Genomic DNA, 16,198 nt, shown 5'->3' with positions numbered 1-16,198 from the left:
AGCTGTGATGATGAATGAGTTGCTCTATCGGTTTAGTAGACGATGTCCATGCTCTCTTACTGTCTTGGGCATCCCTCAACCATGGCCCTTCCCATTCAGTACTCTGGTCACTGATGTTTCTGTCTCCTCCACCAGATGGCCAGCTCTGTAAGGGAAAGAGACACAGCTCCAACACATTTCATCATAGAACAGAGAAGGGTCTAAACACAGATCTCTAAAAGAAATTATCTTGATGGATTGGTAGCATGGAAATAAGGCATTGGTGGTTCTATCACTGGGGACTCAGGTTTCTGGGCTCCAGCACGTCTACTGGTCAGTACCACATCCTACAGTCCCCACCTCAGACCCTTGGGTTCCTGCTCTGGGCTGGAAAATTTATCTGCTCTGAATCATCAGCTGTGGGTACTGATGTGGTCTATGCCTAATTCTCACACAACCACCCAGAGAACGTCAGGCAGGAGGTGTGAGGGCGGGGAAGCTATCATAGAAACCTTTCTAGAATGAAGCACTACAAAACCAGAGGGGAACTCCAGGTCCCTGAGCCCACCTGCACCTCCTTCCTCTCCCGGGGGCTAAAAGACAGCACGGAGGAACACCAGCGATCCAATCTGGGCAGCTTTCCTGGGAAGATGTGGCCATTCCTGCTCCTGCTTCTGCTGGCCTTTTTCCTGCCCCCCGGGGTACAGACAGGTGAGTGACAATGCCCACTCTCACTCCCACAGAGGGCACAGAACTTTTGCCCCTCTAAACATCCACCAGGAATGTTCTGAACCCCCGCTCCTGTCCCATCTCAGACCCCCAAGTATGATGCTGGATAAGCTACCAGCATAAAAGGCAGGGCAGAAGGCTGTTCTCAAGAAAATCCAGTGGGTTCTATTTCCTCCCCAGGCCCTACCTTCACCATCTGGAAAGGGGAACTTTCCTAGAAGTGCATGACTGAGAATGGAAAACTGGAGAGCAGTACCAGCTTCCATGTCTGGGATGAGACAGGTGCTCTCCTCAGTGTCTGCTTAGGAGGGAAGCCCAGAGCTCAGCACACCCCAGAGTTACTGGGGTCCCTGTCCCCAGAAGAGTCCTGTTGCCTTAGCTCAGTCCCAAGGTGTCTCATTCCCTTTCTCCAATTCGGCTTTTCTTCCCAGGCCATTAGCGGCTCCCCTATTTCAAGGATGGGCCACTGAGTTTGGCAACCCCAAACTTCTCTGCTTTCCAGCATCCCACAGCACTGCCCCTACCAAACCTCCTCAAGAGGTCCATTGTTGGCTTCATGCACCCAATAAACACTTAATGGGCATAAAACCAGATCCCTAAACTTAAGTCTGGCCACTAGATAGCAGCATAGTCCTGGACTGCACGGGACCACAGAACATCAGAAACTACTTGAAACCAAGGGATGTCCAGAAATGAATTTTCAGGAGTCTCTAGGACTTTGCTGTCCCAAAGATAGTTATGCTCACCTCCAACTAAGTGTGGAGAAAAACTCATAGACAAACCGGCTGCTCTTCCCTTTTGAGAGGAGAAACTTGAAACCCTCCGAGCTCGAGGCCAGCCCAGGCTCCCAAGTCCCCAGCAGTTCAGAGTTAAGTCAATGTCTTCGTGGTGGACTCAGTGAGTGCACAGAAGCACAACAAACTTTTCCTTCAGAGGAGATCATCGGGGGACATGAGGCCAAGCCCCACTCTCGCCCCTACATGGCCTACATTCAGTTTGTGAATAAGGGGAAGAAGATGTGTGGAGGTGTCCTTGTGCGAGAGAACTTTGTTCTGACAGCTGCTCACTGCAGCGGAAGGTGAGTGGCAGCAGCCAGTCTACCCCCCCCACCAGACTCCTAAAGGGAGGCCTGCCTCATTCTCGTCCCTACATGGCATATCTTAAGATCACATCTTCAAAGAATAAATACTGTGGGGATTTCCTTTTGCATGAGGTCTTTATGCTGACAGCAGCTCACTGTCTAAAAAGGTGAGGAGTTGCGCCTGGGCCCCCACCCTTCTGTAGAAACCTGGAAGGGAACCCTCATCTCGGGGGCTACAGACTTGAGCCACCTAGTGACACAGAGGAGCTGTTCAGAAGACAGGTAAGTTTTGGGGAGGGAGGGACAGGTCAATGCAAGTGGCCTGTTGAAGAGAGAAGGGACTCATCAATGGTGGCATGGGAAGGAGGTTGAGGTTGTGCCCTGGAGCCCAGCGTGCAAATGTGAGACCTTCACGGTTTGGCTTAGCGATAGGCAAGCTCAGCACAAGGAAACCTGCTCCAGGAACTGACACTGAGCACGAGCTGCCAAGAAGCAGAGGCACAGACATGCTCAGCCCCAGGGACCCTGTCACTCCTCTCCACTCCAGTCCTGCCCTGTCCCCAGCTGGCCTCTTTCCTTCACAGCCCTAGGCTATATCTCCTGTGACTTAACCACCCTCTCTGGTCTCTGCAGCTCAACTACTGTCACCTTGGGAGCCCACAACATCAAGGTGAAGGAGAATACCCAGCAGGTCATCCCGGTGAAAACACCCATACCCCACCCAAAATATAATAAAACCACGCGTGCGAACGACATCATGTTGCTGCAGGTAGGGCTCCACTGGATCTTGCACACTTTAACCCCAAGGTTTTGTGTCCACATGACCTCTGTCCTGTCCTTCTTCCCAGTATGGCCCCTTTACTTGTCCCAGGCTGTGAAGATGGCAACCACATGACTGTCCCTGCAGTCTGTGGACCACGGGTACATTAGAATTCCTGTCCTCTGCCTTCAGCTGGAGGACAAAGCCAAACTGAATGACGCTGTGGGAATCATCCATCTGCCCGGGAGAGGAGATAAGGTGAAGCCAGGGATGGTGTGCAGTGTGGCCGGCTGGGGGCTCCTGGGTGTGAACACCCCAGGCCCTGCGAAACTGCATGAGGTTGAACTTGAAATCCAGAGAGACAAAGCATGTATTTCTCATCTCAAATATTACAACAACGCATTCCAGATATGTGTGGGGGACCCAACGAAGATTCAGTCTTCTTTTAAGGTAAGATCCCATCACTGTCCATGCCCAGCCCTGGGCATAGGCGAGCTTTGAGGAGACCCAGGGCAGTGTGTCCTGTGCTTCTCAGCAGCTCGGGCTCAGTGGCAATTCCTGGAGTAGGCCTACACCTATATCCTCAGATATTGTGGTGCTGGCTCCTTGGGGCGGTGGGTGGGGGCAATGAGAGAGTGTCCCACAGCCACTTATGGACAGGCTTTATGGAGAAAGGAGAAGGGGACCCTCAGAGTCAGGCTGGAACCCTGGCCCTGGGACCTAGGGAGGGAACAAGGCCTGTCCTGGCACTGAACCGCCACACAGCCCCTAACAGAGAACACCCACCCTTCATACAACAAGGAGGGTCGGACCAGGAGAAAGTCCAACTAAGTCCTCCATCCCTCTGCCCACAGGGGGACTCTGGGGGCCCCCTCGTATGTGGAAAGAAGGCCCAGGGCATTGTCTCCTTTGGCAAAACGACTGGAAAACCTCCACGAGTCTACACCAGGATAAAATACTTTTTGCCCTGGATAAAAAGAACAATGAAACGTTTCATCTGCGGAAACCAGATTGAGTCAGCCCGAATTCATCCATCCATCTCCTCTGGGGCACAGGCCAATACTGCAGTAGGGGGAGGGGACTCTGTCAGACACTTAATAAACTCCCATCTCTAGACTGAAAGTCATTGATTCCTCCTTTATTCACCAAAACCTTTATTAGTTACCTAGAGAAACAGATAAACGGGGCTCAGAGGGTCAGAGGTTAGTACAAGTAGCAAGTTGAGAAGAGAGGGACCACACTGGCCGAATCCAGCAATGGTGGAGGACGAAAGTCTGCATTAGGGTAAACATGCAAAGTCAGGTAATGTCATGATACTCCCTGAGGGCAAGGGACAGCACCCAGAAGCCCTACCCTCAGTGTCCTTGAGAAGCAGAGAGGACACTCAGCTCCTAGACCTCCTGTTGCCTCGATTTCCCCTAACTGCAGCCCTGTCCCACCTCAGCTGTCACCTACCCTTCAAGACTCATGGGCTGTATGTCCTGAGACCCCGTGCTCCCCACACTCCCACTCTGCTCTCTGTGCAGCTCAATCAATGTCACACATCATCAAGCAACAGGAGAAGACCCAGCAGGTCTTCCAGGTGACAAAAGCCATCCCCCACCCAGACTGTAATCCCGAGAACCTCTCCAATGACATCATGTTACTGAAGGTAAGGAAACCTCCTCCTGCGATGGCTCTCCTGGGTCCAGATTGTTTCTCCTCTCACTGTGACCTCTTCCTTCCTTCTTTCCCATCCTGGCCACCTGACGAGTCCCAGTTCCTCACGGGGGAAGGAAAACAGTGCAGACCCATCGCATGTCCAGGCCCTGGGGTTGCGGCTGACCTTCGCTGTCTAGCCTCTTCCCCATCAGCCTCTTCCCCATTGATATCAGAGAAATATCAAGCTGACTAAAGCGATGAAGGCCCTCCACCTTCCCAGGGGCAGGGACTCCGTGAGGCCAGGACAGAAGTGCAGTGTGGCCGGCTGGTGACAAGGCGCGATGGGCACTTTAGCAAACACTCTACAGGAAGTGGAGCTGACCATTCAGAAGGATCCAGAGTGCAGATCCCGCTTGCCCTGCTATTACTGTAGGGACACCCAGATTTGTGTAGGGGACCAAAAGAATAGGATGACCGGTTTCAAGGTCAGGTTTCTAACGTTTACCTAGACAAGTCCTGGGGGAGAGGAACTTGGGGAGCTCTGGAGTATGGGAAAGGCCATATCTTCATGCTTCAGCCTGAGACTTTGAAGAGCCCAGTCCACAAATATAGTCCTTATTGTTTTGCCCTGAGTGGGTCCGGGGTTTGGGGGGAAGAAGGATCAGTCCATCCCGCAGCAGTGTCATCACCAGAGTTTCCCTGGGATTGCAGAGAAAGGCTTGGCGTGGGCCAAGCTGGACAGAACAGTCAGAGCCAGGCTGGAGCCCTCCGACAAGGAGGTGAGAAGGCCTGCCCTGGCCTGGACCCCCAGGCAGCCCCTAACAGAGGCCACCCACCCCTGGGGTAGGCATAAGTTCCAGCTCTGGGCTAATTCCCTCCTGCCACAAATACAAGAAACACTACGCTCTCTACTGACAAGTGAGGTAAATACTCTGAGATGGCCTAACCCTCAAAGGCCCATATGGCTTCTCACACCTTGTTGCACACAAAGCATGCAGCAACACATGGCCTTCGGCACTTTTACTAGGGAAGAACAGTATTGTCACACAGCTACTGATTTGCAGCTGAAAAAAAACCCCACATCTAAGACTTGCTAAGGGCCAGGCACCTTGACTGAAAAAGCCAAAGGAAAACATAGAATGCAAAACAAAACTAGTATTTTAAAAAGTTTGCCTAACCTCGTACGGTTTAGATACAACATTTACTTTGAGGAAATGTTTCTGTGGTTTAAAACAACTTGAGGACCGGTTGTACGACATCCTCTTTTGAGAAATGAGAGAGAGAGACACAATGTCCCAGGAGGCAGTGGCAAGCAACTGAAAGTACCACAGAGTTAGGACAGAGCCTGGACTGAGTCCAGGCCCCCTTTCAGCCAGCCCAGCAACAAGTCTTATGTGTTTTCTAACACCTGCCCTGCAACAACTTCCTGGCTCCCTGAACAAAAGATAAGCTTCTGCTCAGACACCTCCCTGGAGAGAAAGCCTCTACGCTCCTATGGCAGCCATTCTGTGACAAGTATTCAAAACACTTTCCTTTGTGAGCTGAAGTCTGCCCATAGACACATTGAGATGGAGGCTGGTAAGCACCTTAAACATGCTGATTCTTTCAATCTCCTTTGCCTGTGGAAGCACCCCTCCCACCCCATGCCACCCCAACATGGAGGAAACAATCTTTCCCTTGCTTAAAAATCTTTGTCATGAATATTCAAACATAAAACGAAACAAGATATCTCTGTAACGTCTCTACTCACCAAGACCAATTTCCACCACCCCTTCTTCCCTCCAGACCACAAGAAGAGTCAGGTTTCACCATGGCTGTGGAGAGAAACTGGAAAGCAAGCACCTTGATCAGGGGGAATAGGCCAAAGGACCACAAGAGCTTGCTAACTTGTCCCAGTAACATGTGTTGGGATGGCTCTGCCTTCCCTGCCCATCACATTACTTCTACCTTATTTCCACTCTACGTGATCTTACGTCCTACAGGGTTTATTTCCTGGCTTGGTATTCTATACAATACTGAGTTTGAAAAATAAACATATTTTACCATCAAAGGAGTACAGCAATGGAATCCTTTTTTCACAGGCCTCTTGCTAGACTCCATTTCTAATCCACAGATTCAGGATAATCAGTGAACTTCAGATGGGACAAAGACAGTCACATCTACACACATACCGTGATAGTCAAAATGGTAAAAAAAAACAACAATAAAGAGAAAAAGTTGAAAGTAGACACAAAGAAAATATAGGTTACCTACTTTAGAGAAGCAACAATAAGATTTACAATGAGCTTCTCATCAGAAATAATGGAAGTCAGAAGACAGTAAAGTGATATTTCAAATAGTTGAGAGAAAAAAAGAAATAAGCAATCTAGTTCTGGAATTCTATATCCACTGAAAATATTGCTTAAAAATGAAGATGAAAATAAGGATGTGTTCAAAGGAGCACAGGTAAGAGAATTTGTTGCCATCACACGTGCACTGAAAGAATTACTAGAAGAAGATGTTCAGGCTGAAGGGAAATGATCTCGATTGTAAGCAGAAGGGGAAAAGAGAAATTAAAGTTTAAAATGAGACGAAATACATAGATGGGAGGGAGGATAAACAGAAACGTAGCATTACGAGGTTCTCATAGGAAGTGCAATAACAGTAATTCCAAGTGGACTGTGATGTGTGAGGAAGGCATATTGTACCCTAGAGTAACCACGGAAGTAATATACTAGGCCCGACAAATAAGTTTGCGAACTCCTCCGAGAAAAAGTGCTATGTATCTCATTGATGACTATCACTACGACTTCATCAAAATGTTTTCCTTTCAATAGTTGCTTTATCTTCAGGTAAAGAAAGAAGTCATTGGGGGCCAGATCAGGTGAGTAAGGAGGGTGTTCCAATACCGTTATTTGTTTACGGGCTAAAAACTCCCTCACAGACAGTGCTGTGTGAGCTGGTGCATTGTCGTGATGCAAGAGCCATGAATTGTTGGTGAAAAGTTCAGGTCATCTAACTTTTTCACACAGCATTTGCAGCACTTCCAACTAGTAAACTTCATTAAGTGTTGTCCAGTTGGTACAAATATGTAATGAATAATCTCTCTGATATCAAAAATAGTTAGCAACAAGTTCTCAAACTTAATTGTCAGACCACGTACAAGAACATAATTGCAGGACAAAAAACAAAACAAAATGCGATACCTCCAAAGAAGAGAGGAAAAGGACAAAAGAAAGAAGAAATCATGCGGACAGAAGTCAAATGGCAATATGATATTCTTCAACCCAACCCTCTCGGTAGTCGCATTAAATGTGAACAGATTAAACACTCCAATTAAAAGGCAGAGGTTGCCAGTCGGCTAAAACAATGCAAGACCCAATTTTGTGCTGTTTGCAAGAGACACATCCTACATATAAAGACATGGGTAGAATGCATGTAAAACTATAGAAATGCAAAAGAGATACTCTGCAACCAATCCAAAGGAAACAACCTTGCCCGGGAAGTGTGCTGTTTAACTTTTGAATTGTTGGCCACCTGTGAAAAGAGCTGAGTGTCTCAGTTGAAGTTTCATTTCCATTTCTCCATATTTATTTCCATTTCTCTTAATACGAGTAAGTCGACTTTCTCGTCATTATTTTTTAAATACATCTTATTGTGATCTGTGCAGGTCTTTGCCCATTCTTCTGTCAATCTTTCCATATTTTTCTTCTGGATTTTCAGAGTTCTTTCCATATAAGACAGATTTCCTCTTTAATTGTGATACATATCGCAATGATTTATTTCCAAGTTTGCTGTCTGTATTTTGAGTTCGCTTACACTTCTTTTTGACATTCAAACTTTTAAAGATGATTTTTAACATATTAAAATTTATTTAGCTATGTATTCTTTTATGTTTCTGTAGAGTTATTGCTAGAAAGGCTTTCCCCCTTCTGAATTTATAAAGAAATTTACTCATGTTTATTTCTAGTGCCCTTACAGTATTATTTTGTGTATTTGAGTCTCTTATCCATTTCGAGTTTATTCTGGTGGTTTATGTGAAATATACTCCATCTTGATATCTCAAAAAAGCACTATCTAGTTGTTGTAATATCCCTCATTAGAAAGTCTATTTTCCAATGAATTGAAATGTCACTTTATCATAAACTACACGTCCTTACGTACTTGGAAATGTTTCTGGACTGTCTATTCCGTTTCATTGGTCCTCTGTTTACTCATGAGTCAGCATCATGCCATTTCCAGGAAAGAAGTTTTATAGGATCTTTTTAATATGTGATAAAGCTAACACTATCCCTTAACATTCTTTTTTCTTTTTGTCATAATTTCCTAGCTATTCTTGCATGCTTATTTTCCACATGAATTTTAGAAGAGTCTAGAACTTGTATAAGGCTAGGAGAAGAAACTATATTTTCTAGTGCAGTTATTCTTATTGAAATCACATTAAATGTATATATTAGCATAGTACCAGGATGTCAGAAATGTAGTAGTTCTTTAGACAGTGGTCTGACAATACTGCTTTGGCTTCCTGGCATCCATTCCCACTTCACATGGTATCAGTAATTCATTAAAGAGAAGAGCATTGGGGAGAGCTAACCCTCTTCCATTCTCAGGACACATGGTTCGGACAGAGCACCGGACCTTTGCAAAGGCTGTGATCCAGGCTTACAGGGATTAGTGGTTTCGACTCGTCTGGCCACCTCTACATGCACCTAAAGCGCAGTGGCGGACTCTGCTTTGCTCTGACCGCCACTGTGTATGTCCCATCCCAAGGCTCTGCTTACGTGACTGCAGCACTCCTTCCTTTTTAAACCTAGGTCAGGGCTTTTGATTGCCCAAGCAGTAGCACGTGGTACAATGGATACCACACGACATCAAAGTCTAGGTAAGAAAAAGAATACATCTTCTACCCCGGTCGCTTTTTCAGAGATTCTCACTCTGCAGAAACCCACCATCATGTTGCCAGACCGACCAATCCTACGCAGAGACCATATGAGAGGCCCTCACGGAGAGGAACTGACATGCCCAGTGGGCAGCAGCACCAACCACTGGGCATGTGTCAGTCATCCCTCGGCTGATCCCAGGCTCCAGGCTCGAGCCTCCCCTGACATGAAGGGGAGCAAAGGGGAGCGATCCACACTACATCCTGACCAACATGCAGATTTGTGAGAAGAATAATTTGTGTTGTCATTGTTGTTTGAAACCACTCGGTTCTGTAGAAACTGGAATAAGCCCTCCACAGCACTATCGCCACACCATTGTATCCATCCCTCTAACCGTGGCCTCACCATCTTTATCTGACCACTGATGGTTTTGTCTCCACCAGATGCAGGAAATCTCATGACCAATACCCCTGAGACTCAAACAAGGGGCCTCAATAAACGGTCTACAAAAACCAAGGAAATGAGGAGTCTTGCATGCCTCATCATGAGACTCAGGTTTCTGGGGGCTCTGGGACCTCCTACTGGCTAATACAGCATCTACCACCACCCCACCTTGTAGCCACTGTTTCCTGTTTTCAGCTGGTATGCCAGCACTGAGTCAAGAGCTACAGGTGCTTATGTCGTTACTGATAAGTTCTTACTCCACTCAGGCTTGAATATTCACCAGACAGCTGTGTCAGGCATGCAAATAGAGCCTGACGTGATAAAGGCCTCAACACGGGAGAGCCCTCGGGTTAGAAGACCAACAGGCAGCACCAGAGCTCTGACCTGGGCCGCCTTCTCGAGAAGATGCAGCCACTTCTGCTCCTGATGGCCCTTCTTCTGTCCCCCAAGGCAGAGGCAGGTTAGTGACTGTCCCAACCAACAGACTCCCAACCCCAAAGCCCACTGGCACAGCCATGCTCAGACGCTACACATTCTGTCCCTGCTCCATCCCCAGGAACTTTCTGAACTCTAGGTTTAGCCCTGAATCAAAGACCAGCGTATCTGATGCTGAATAAACACTCCACAGGAATGCAGACAGAAGGCTGTTCTCCAGGAGGCCAGTGGGTACCATGTCCTTCCAGGTCCCACCCTTCTCATGTGGAATGTGGGCTCTTCCACAAAATCTGGAAGAAGGTTGGAAGCTGGGAAAGACAAATAATTAATTCCCCAGGAAAGGGCACCTTGGAAAAGGGGCTGGCCCTCTCACATTCTAACTCAATGTCTTAAAATCTACCCTCCACTTCTCCTCCTTCTCCAAGCTTTCTCATTCCTATGCTGCCCAGGAAAGAAGAGGACACAGTTGATCCCCAAGTTGGTGGCATCCTAGTCCCCTTAACACTTGTGATTGGCTGGTTCAGTCTCAAGACTCTCTGGTAATTTGTCAGTCAAAATGTTCTGAGTATTACAAACCCAGCAGCTCAGTGAGTCTGGGAAACAAGAATGGAGAGAGGACCCAGGGGACGTCAGGGAAAGGATTTCCAGGATGTACAGGCCTTCCCTGCTTGTTCTGAACACACATCCTCTGCCCACATACGTGTCTGCAGCTGCAATTGAGTAATAAGGACTGTTCTTCTCTTTGTCAGAGGGACAATCTGAGTCTTGTGGGTCACTTGGCAGGCCACTGTTGTTGCCCCAGTCACCCGCAGGACCCCTTCTTGTTACTGCTGACGGCTACAGACCTCACCATCTCCACCCCACTCCTCCCAAACCTGCCCCGTTTGACCCAGCCTCCCTTGCTTCAGCCCTTGACTCCATGAGCACAGCACACACGGTAGATTTTTTCTTTCAGGGGAAATCATCGGGGGCCATGAAGCCAAGCCCCATTCTCGTCCCTACATGGCATATGTTAGGTTACATCTAACAATAATCTAAGTTCTGTGGAGGTTTCCTTGTACGTGAGGACTTTGTGCTGACAGCTGCTCACTGCCTGGGAAGGTGAGGAGTTGCGCCTGGGCCCCCACCCTTCTGTAGAACCTGGGAGGGAACCATCATCTCGGGGGCTACAGACTTGAGCCCCCTAGTACACAGAGCAGCTCTTCGAAGACAGGTAAGTTTTGGGGAGCAGGGACAGTCAATGCCAGTGGCCTGTTGGAGAGAAGGGACTCATCATGGTGGCATGGAAGGAGGTTGAGGTTGTGCCTGGAGCCCAGCGCAAATGTGAGACCTTCATGGTTTGGCTCAGAGACAGGCAAGCTAGCACAAGGAAATCTGCTCCAGGCTGCACTGAGTAAGAGCTGCCAAGAAGCAGAGACAGACCTACTCAGCCCAGGACCCTGTCACTCCTCTCCACTCCAGTCCTGCCCTGTCCCCAGCTGGCCTCTTTCCTTCACAGCCTAGGCTATATCTCCTGTGACTTAACCACCCTCTCTGGTCTCTGCAGCTCAATGAGAGTCACCTGGGAGCCCACAACTACAGGAAAGAGAATACCCAGCAGGATATCCCGGTGAAAACACCCATACCCCACCCAAATTTAATAGTCCCCCGTATGCGAACGACATCATGTTACTGCAGGTAGGGCTCCACTGGATCTTGCACACTTTAACCCCAGGGTTTTGTGTCCACATGACCTCTGTCCTGTCCTTCTTCCCAGTGTGGCCCTTTACTTGTCCCAGGGCCGTGAAGATGGCAACCACATGACTGTCCCTGCAGTCTGTGGACCACGGGTACATTAGAATTCCTGTCCTCTGCCTTCAGCTGAGGACAAAGCCAAACTGAATGATGCCGTGGAACATCGTCTGCCCGGGAAGAAATAAGGTGAAGCCAGGGATGGTGTGCAGTGTGGCCGGCTGGGGGCGCCTGGGTGTGAACACCAACCGCCTGGAAATGAATGAGGTAGACCTTGAAATCCAGAGAGACGAAGAATGTATTTCGCGCTTTGAATATTACAACAAGAAAATCCAGATATGTGTGGGGGACCCGACAAAGATTCAGTCTTCTTTTACGGTAAGATCCATCATGTCCATGCCAGCCCTGGGCACAGGCGAGCTTTGAGGAGACCCAGGGCAGTGTGTCCTGTGCTTCTCAGCAGCTCGGGCTCAGTGGCAATTCCTGGAGTAGGCGTACACCTATGTCCTCAGATATTGTGGCGCCGGCTCCCTGGGGGCGGGGGTGGGGAGGTATGAGAGAGTGTCCCACAGCCACTTATGGACAGGCTTTATGGAGAAAGGAAAGGGGACCAATCAGAGTCAGGCTGGAACCCAGGCCCTGGGACCTAGGGTGGGAACAAGGCCTGTCCTGGCACTGAACTGCCACACAGCCCCTAACAGAGACCACCCACCCTTGATACAACAAGCAGGGTCACCACGAGAAGTCCAACTAAGTCCTCCATCCCTCTGCCCACAGGGGGACTCCGGGGGCCCCCTCGTATGTGGACAGAAGGCCCAGGGCATTGTCTCTGCTTGGAAACGACTGGAAAACCTCCACTATCTACACCAGGATCAAATACTTCCTGCCCTGGATAAAAAACAATGAAACGCTTCAACTGCGGAGACCAGACTGAGGCACCCGGAACTGATCCATCCATCTTCTCTGGGGCACAGGCCAATACTGCAGTAGGGGGAGGGGACTCTGCCAGACACTTAATAGACTCCCATCTCTAGACTGAAAATCATTGATTCCTCCTTTATTCACTGAACCTTTATTAGTTACCTCCTGTTGTGTCCAGCCACCACCTGTTCACATCTGGTCTGTTACAGCTTCCCCCTGCAGTGTAACTCACCTTCCTCCTCAACAATAAAAAATCATGCTGCATCGATAACAAACTCCTCCCAAATACACCTTCCCAGTGCCAGCTCCCCCTGCCACGCTGAATGTAAGCTCCATCAGGAAAAAGGAGAGACTCCCCAGGAAAAAGTGACCCTCTTCCTGACAACCCTCCTATGGCATCCATGTTCCTCTCCTACTTCATTCCACACCCACAGCCCTACCCCAGTGGCAGAACCGAGGGCCAATACACAACATAAAAGAATTCAGAAATTGAAAGAAGGATGAGCTAAGACACTCTGGGTAGGGGGCCATTACTCCCACCAGATCAGAAATGGGTAGGAAGCTTTGGGAAAGCTGTAATTTCACCCCACGAAACACTCCTTCCCCAGATCAGAGCAGTTGGAAGCCTGAGAAGTTTCAGGAGGGCCCTTCAGTACTCCCAGGCCCAGCTCAGTGCCTGTCACAGCCCTGTCTTGTGCACAGGGCTCAGTGCAACCTATGGTGTCCTGGCAGCCCATCCTCCTGTAGCCCGAAATGGCCTCGAAGGTGCTCTTCCATCTTGGTCTAGGCCAGGCTCTCCCCACCTCCCGTTGTTCGTGTGTGTGTGTGTCTCCAAAGGAAACTCACTATAATGAAAAGTACTACTTTCAAGAGTATTTTTCTATTGTTTCAACAGTGTCCTATAGCGTAAAACTTATTGAGGGAGTTTTTTTCTTCTATTTTTCCACAATCTCTAAACCTTTTACAAGATTGAATTCAGAAAGGTAATATCATTTTAAACATCCACGTTGGAGTAGGCTGGACTGAAAGAGTGGTTCACTGAATGTTGGCCACTGATGAGTATGCTTTGACTCGGGGAAAATGTATTTTGGGGATATAAGTAATAACTATTCGTCATAGAAAGAGAGTTAAAGACATAAACGAGAAAATGAAAACTACCGAGACCCCCACCACCCAGAGATCATCACTGATGCTTAAGCATGTTTACTTCCCCTCTTTCTCGATGTGTTCACGAGATGTCATTCCTTGAACAGAACTGGGGTTAGGCTGTTTGGAACTCATCATGCCTTCCTTTCCACTTCTCTTTCTTCTTCTGTCACACTGATGACAGCATTGGGATAATCTGTTTGCAACATATATAAGTGCTAGGCCCAAAGACAGCAGAGACAATGTTCTCTGGACACTGGACAGAGAAAACTTAGTGGAGAGTAACTATTGGGATAGTCGACATCCATTTCTCCATCGCCTGGCAACAGTAACCAGCATTCCTTGAGGGGAAATTGCCCACACAGAGGCTCTAGGATTTGAGTGGGACAGTCCCCTCCTCAGCCCAAGGTGCTAAATAACCGCAGCATAAACCAATCAGGCCACTCAGCTCCAACAGACCCCATGATGACTTGTTTCCATCCAGTGAGTATCATGTCCAGGACTTGTGTTCAAAAGTGTGGGTACGTGAAGTTCTAGCTCTCTGTGTCACACAATATTTATATTTAGATTAGGGATTCTAAATATTCGAAAAATATGGGCTGGAGTGGTGGTAAGATAGGAAATGGGGTGACCGTTGGGCGTACTGGGGTGTGTCCAGGGCTACCTGGGCCTCAGGCCAGTCCAGCCTCCGTCTCCCACCACCAAGCAGACCCTCCGCCATATCCCTCAGCACCCCAACTACCCACAGATTCTCAGTCTACTCCAGCGACCGTCAGCTTCTGAAGGACAGGGCCATGTCACTCGTACCACGAAACACAGCTTGCTAAGTAATTATTCATGATTTCATCAGAAGGGAAAACACCCAGGGCCATGAAATAGAAACATTCTTGATTTAATCACTAAGGGACTTCTGGGGTTCCAGCCTTCTGATGGCAGTAGCCATGGCCTTCACTTTCTTTTTCCTTCTTTCTGCTTTTGCCCTGTGCTTAGCAGTCTGAGTACAAATGTGGTGACAGTGCCATTCTCACCTAACCAAACCAGAGAACTGTGACAAACCACCTTCTATGGTGACACCCAGCAAAACTAAGGAGCAAGTGTTGAGGAGGTTGTGAGTCGCTGAGCCATACTTCCTTTGTTCCTTCCTGGCTTGTGTCTGAGGGAGCAGCTCTGACCTGAGCAGACCTTCAGGGAAGATGCATCCACTCCTGCTCTTGTTGGCCTTTCTTCTGCCCACTGAGGTCAGGACAGGTGAGTGAACATCCCATTCCTGAGGCCTCAGCCCATCTCATAAAACCCCTCGTACTCCTGACCCTTTGGTCCCACAGGCAGGGCTTGTCTGCATTTGAGCCCAGAAACTTTCTAAAAGCCCAGTTTCTTTCCTTCCCAAACCCAGACCAACATGTCCCATGCTGGATAGATATGCAACAAGGATGGCTGGGAAGAAGGGTTCCACTACAAGGTCTGAGCCTCTCTCTTATCACGGGGAAAGGAGGTTGTTCATAAAAGGCATTTGGCAAAGGATGTAAAGCTATGAAAGACAAGGAATTAGAATGCCTCACTACAACCCAGGAAAGGGCACCTCAGACAAATCGCTTGTAGTGAGAGTTGTCCCCGGACCGGCTTAAGACCCAGTTAAAGTTCTCATGCCCTCCACCACCTTGCTCCTGCTCAGGAGAGGAGCCCAGGGTGCGACTGATCTCAGCAGTGGCTAGATGACTGCACACAAAGCTCCCCAGTTGCCTTGCCTCTGCCCACGGCCTGGGCAGCCTATTTCATCCCCTCCTCCCCTTGCTTTCCCAGGCCCTCGGCTGCTCCACTGTCTTTGGCACTGCCCTCTACCCTCCCTGTGGCTTTGAATCCCACCAGCACTGTCCCACCAGTCCTCAGCCAGAAGCTAATTGGAGGCCAGGCATTGATGCAATCAAAACATGCCTACTGAGAACCTAGGATGTGTTAGGCCTTCAGACAGGAAGATTTTAGAAATCCAACACCATAGCTCATGGGTAAATCATTAGAAAACAGCACCAATCAGGATGTTACCAGAGGCTTGGAGTGGTCAGGGAGACTCACTGCGTCCTGTCCACATTACCTGCAGCTCCGCCATCTTCAGGATAGGTCTTACTCCTCCATACATGTGTCTGCATATGACCTGGGAAACAGGCACTGTCCCCCCTTTCTCAAGCTGGATTCTGAGGCTTGAGGTTCAGAAAAGGTGATTCTGCAGCAAGAGAACCAGAGACCCTCCCCCATTGTCTTCAGGGAACACCTCAGTCGTCGCCTCCCTAAGCCTTCCCTCCTACCACAGCGACTCCCAGTCACCCACCTTCCAGCCTTTCCACCAGAGGAGATTATCGGGGGCCATGAGGCCAAGTCCCACTCCCGTTCCTACATGGCCTACATTCAGTTTGTGGATAACGGGAAGAAGAATAGGTGCGGAGGTGTCCTTGTGCGAGAGAACTTTGTGCTGACGGC

The 16,198-nt window shown here is 48.7% G+C and overlaps 1 protein-coding gene and 1 pseudogene across 1 annotated transcript; both read left to right on the top strand.

The window, feature by feature from the left end:
- Positions 1–485: 485 nt before the first annotated feature.
- Positions 486–3,711, top strand: LOC117022813 (mast cell protease 1A-like). The gene is made up of 5 exons (XM_033106969.1): positions 486–690; positions 1,642–1,786; positions 2,423–2,558; positions 2,742–2,999; positions 3,404–3,711. Exons 1-5 carry the CDS (start codon positions 501–503, stop codon positions 3,662–3,664), a joined length of 990 nt encoding a protein of 329 aa, XP_032962860.1. The 5' UTR covers positions 486–500; the 3' UTR covers positions 3,665–3,711.
- Positions 3,712–3,805: 94 nt separating this feature from the next.
- On the top strand, positions 3,806–12,565 carry LOC117023192 (granzyme H-like; annotated as a pseudogene).
- The last annotated feature ends 3,633 nt before the right edge of the window (positions 12,566–16,198 follow it).

This window comes from Rhinolophus ferrumequinum, chromosome 6, assembly GCF_004115265.2.
Source record: "Rhinolophus ferrumequinum isolate MPI-CBG mRhiFer1 chromosome 6, mRhiFer1_v1.p, whole genome shotgun sequence".
In the NCBI taxonomy this organism is placed as follows: domain Eukaryota; kingdom Metazoa; phylum Chordata; class Mammalia; order Chiroptera; family Rhinolophidae; genus Rhinolophus; species Rhinolophus ferrumequinum.
Note: the sequence above shows the minus strand (reverse complement) of the source record. Positions and strands in the feature narration are given on the sequence as shown.

What these genes read in the sequence shown, in the direction of transcription:
- LOC117022813 (XM_033106969.1), top strand. Translation starts at nt 501, where the DNA reads ATGAAGCACTACAAAACCAGAGGGGAACTCCAGGTCCCTGAGCCCACC. An exon ending in ACGACATCATGTTGCTGCAG is followed by an intron (nt 2,559 to 2,741) that starts GTAGGGCTCCAC and finishes CTCTGCCTTCAG; the next exon opens with CTGGAGGACAAAGCCAAACT. An exon ending in AGATTCAGTCTTCTTTTAAG is followed by an intron (nt 3,000 to 3,403) that starts GTAAGATCCCAT and finishes CTCTGCCCACAG; the next exon opens with GGGGACTCTGGGGGCCCCCT.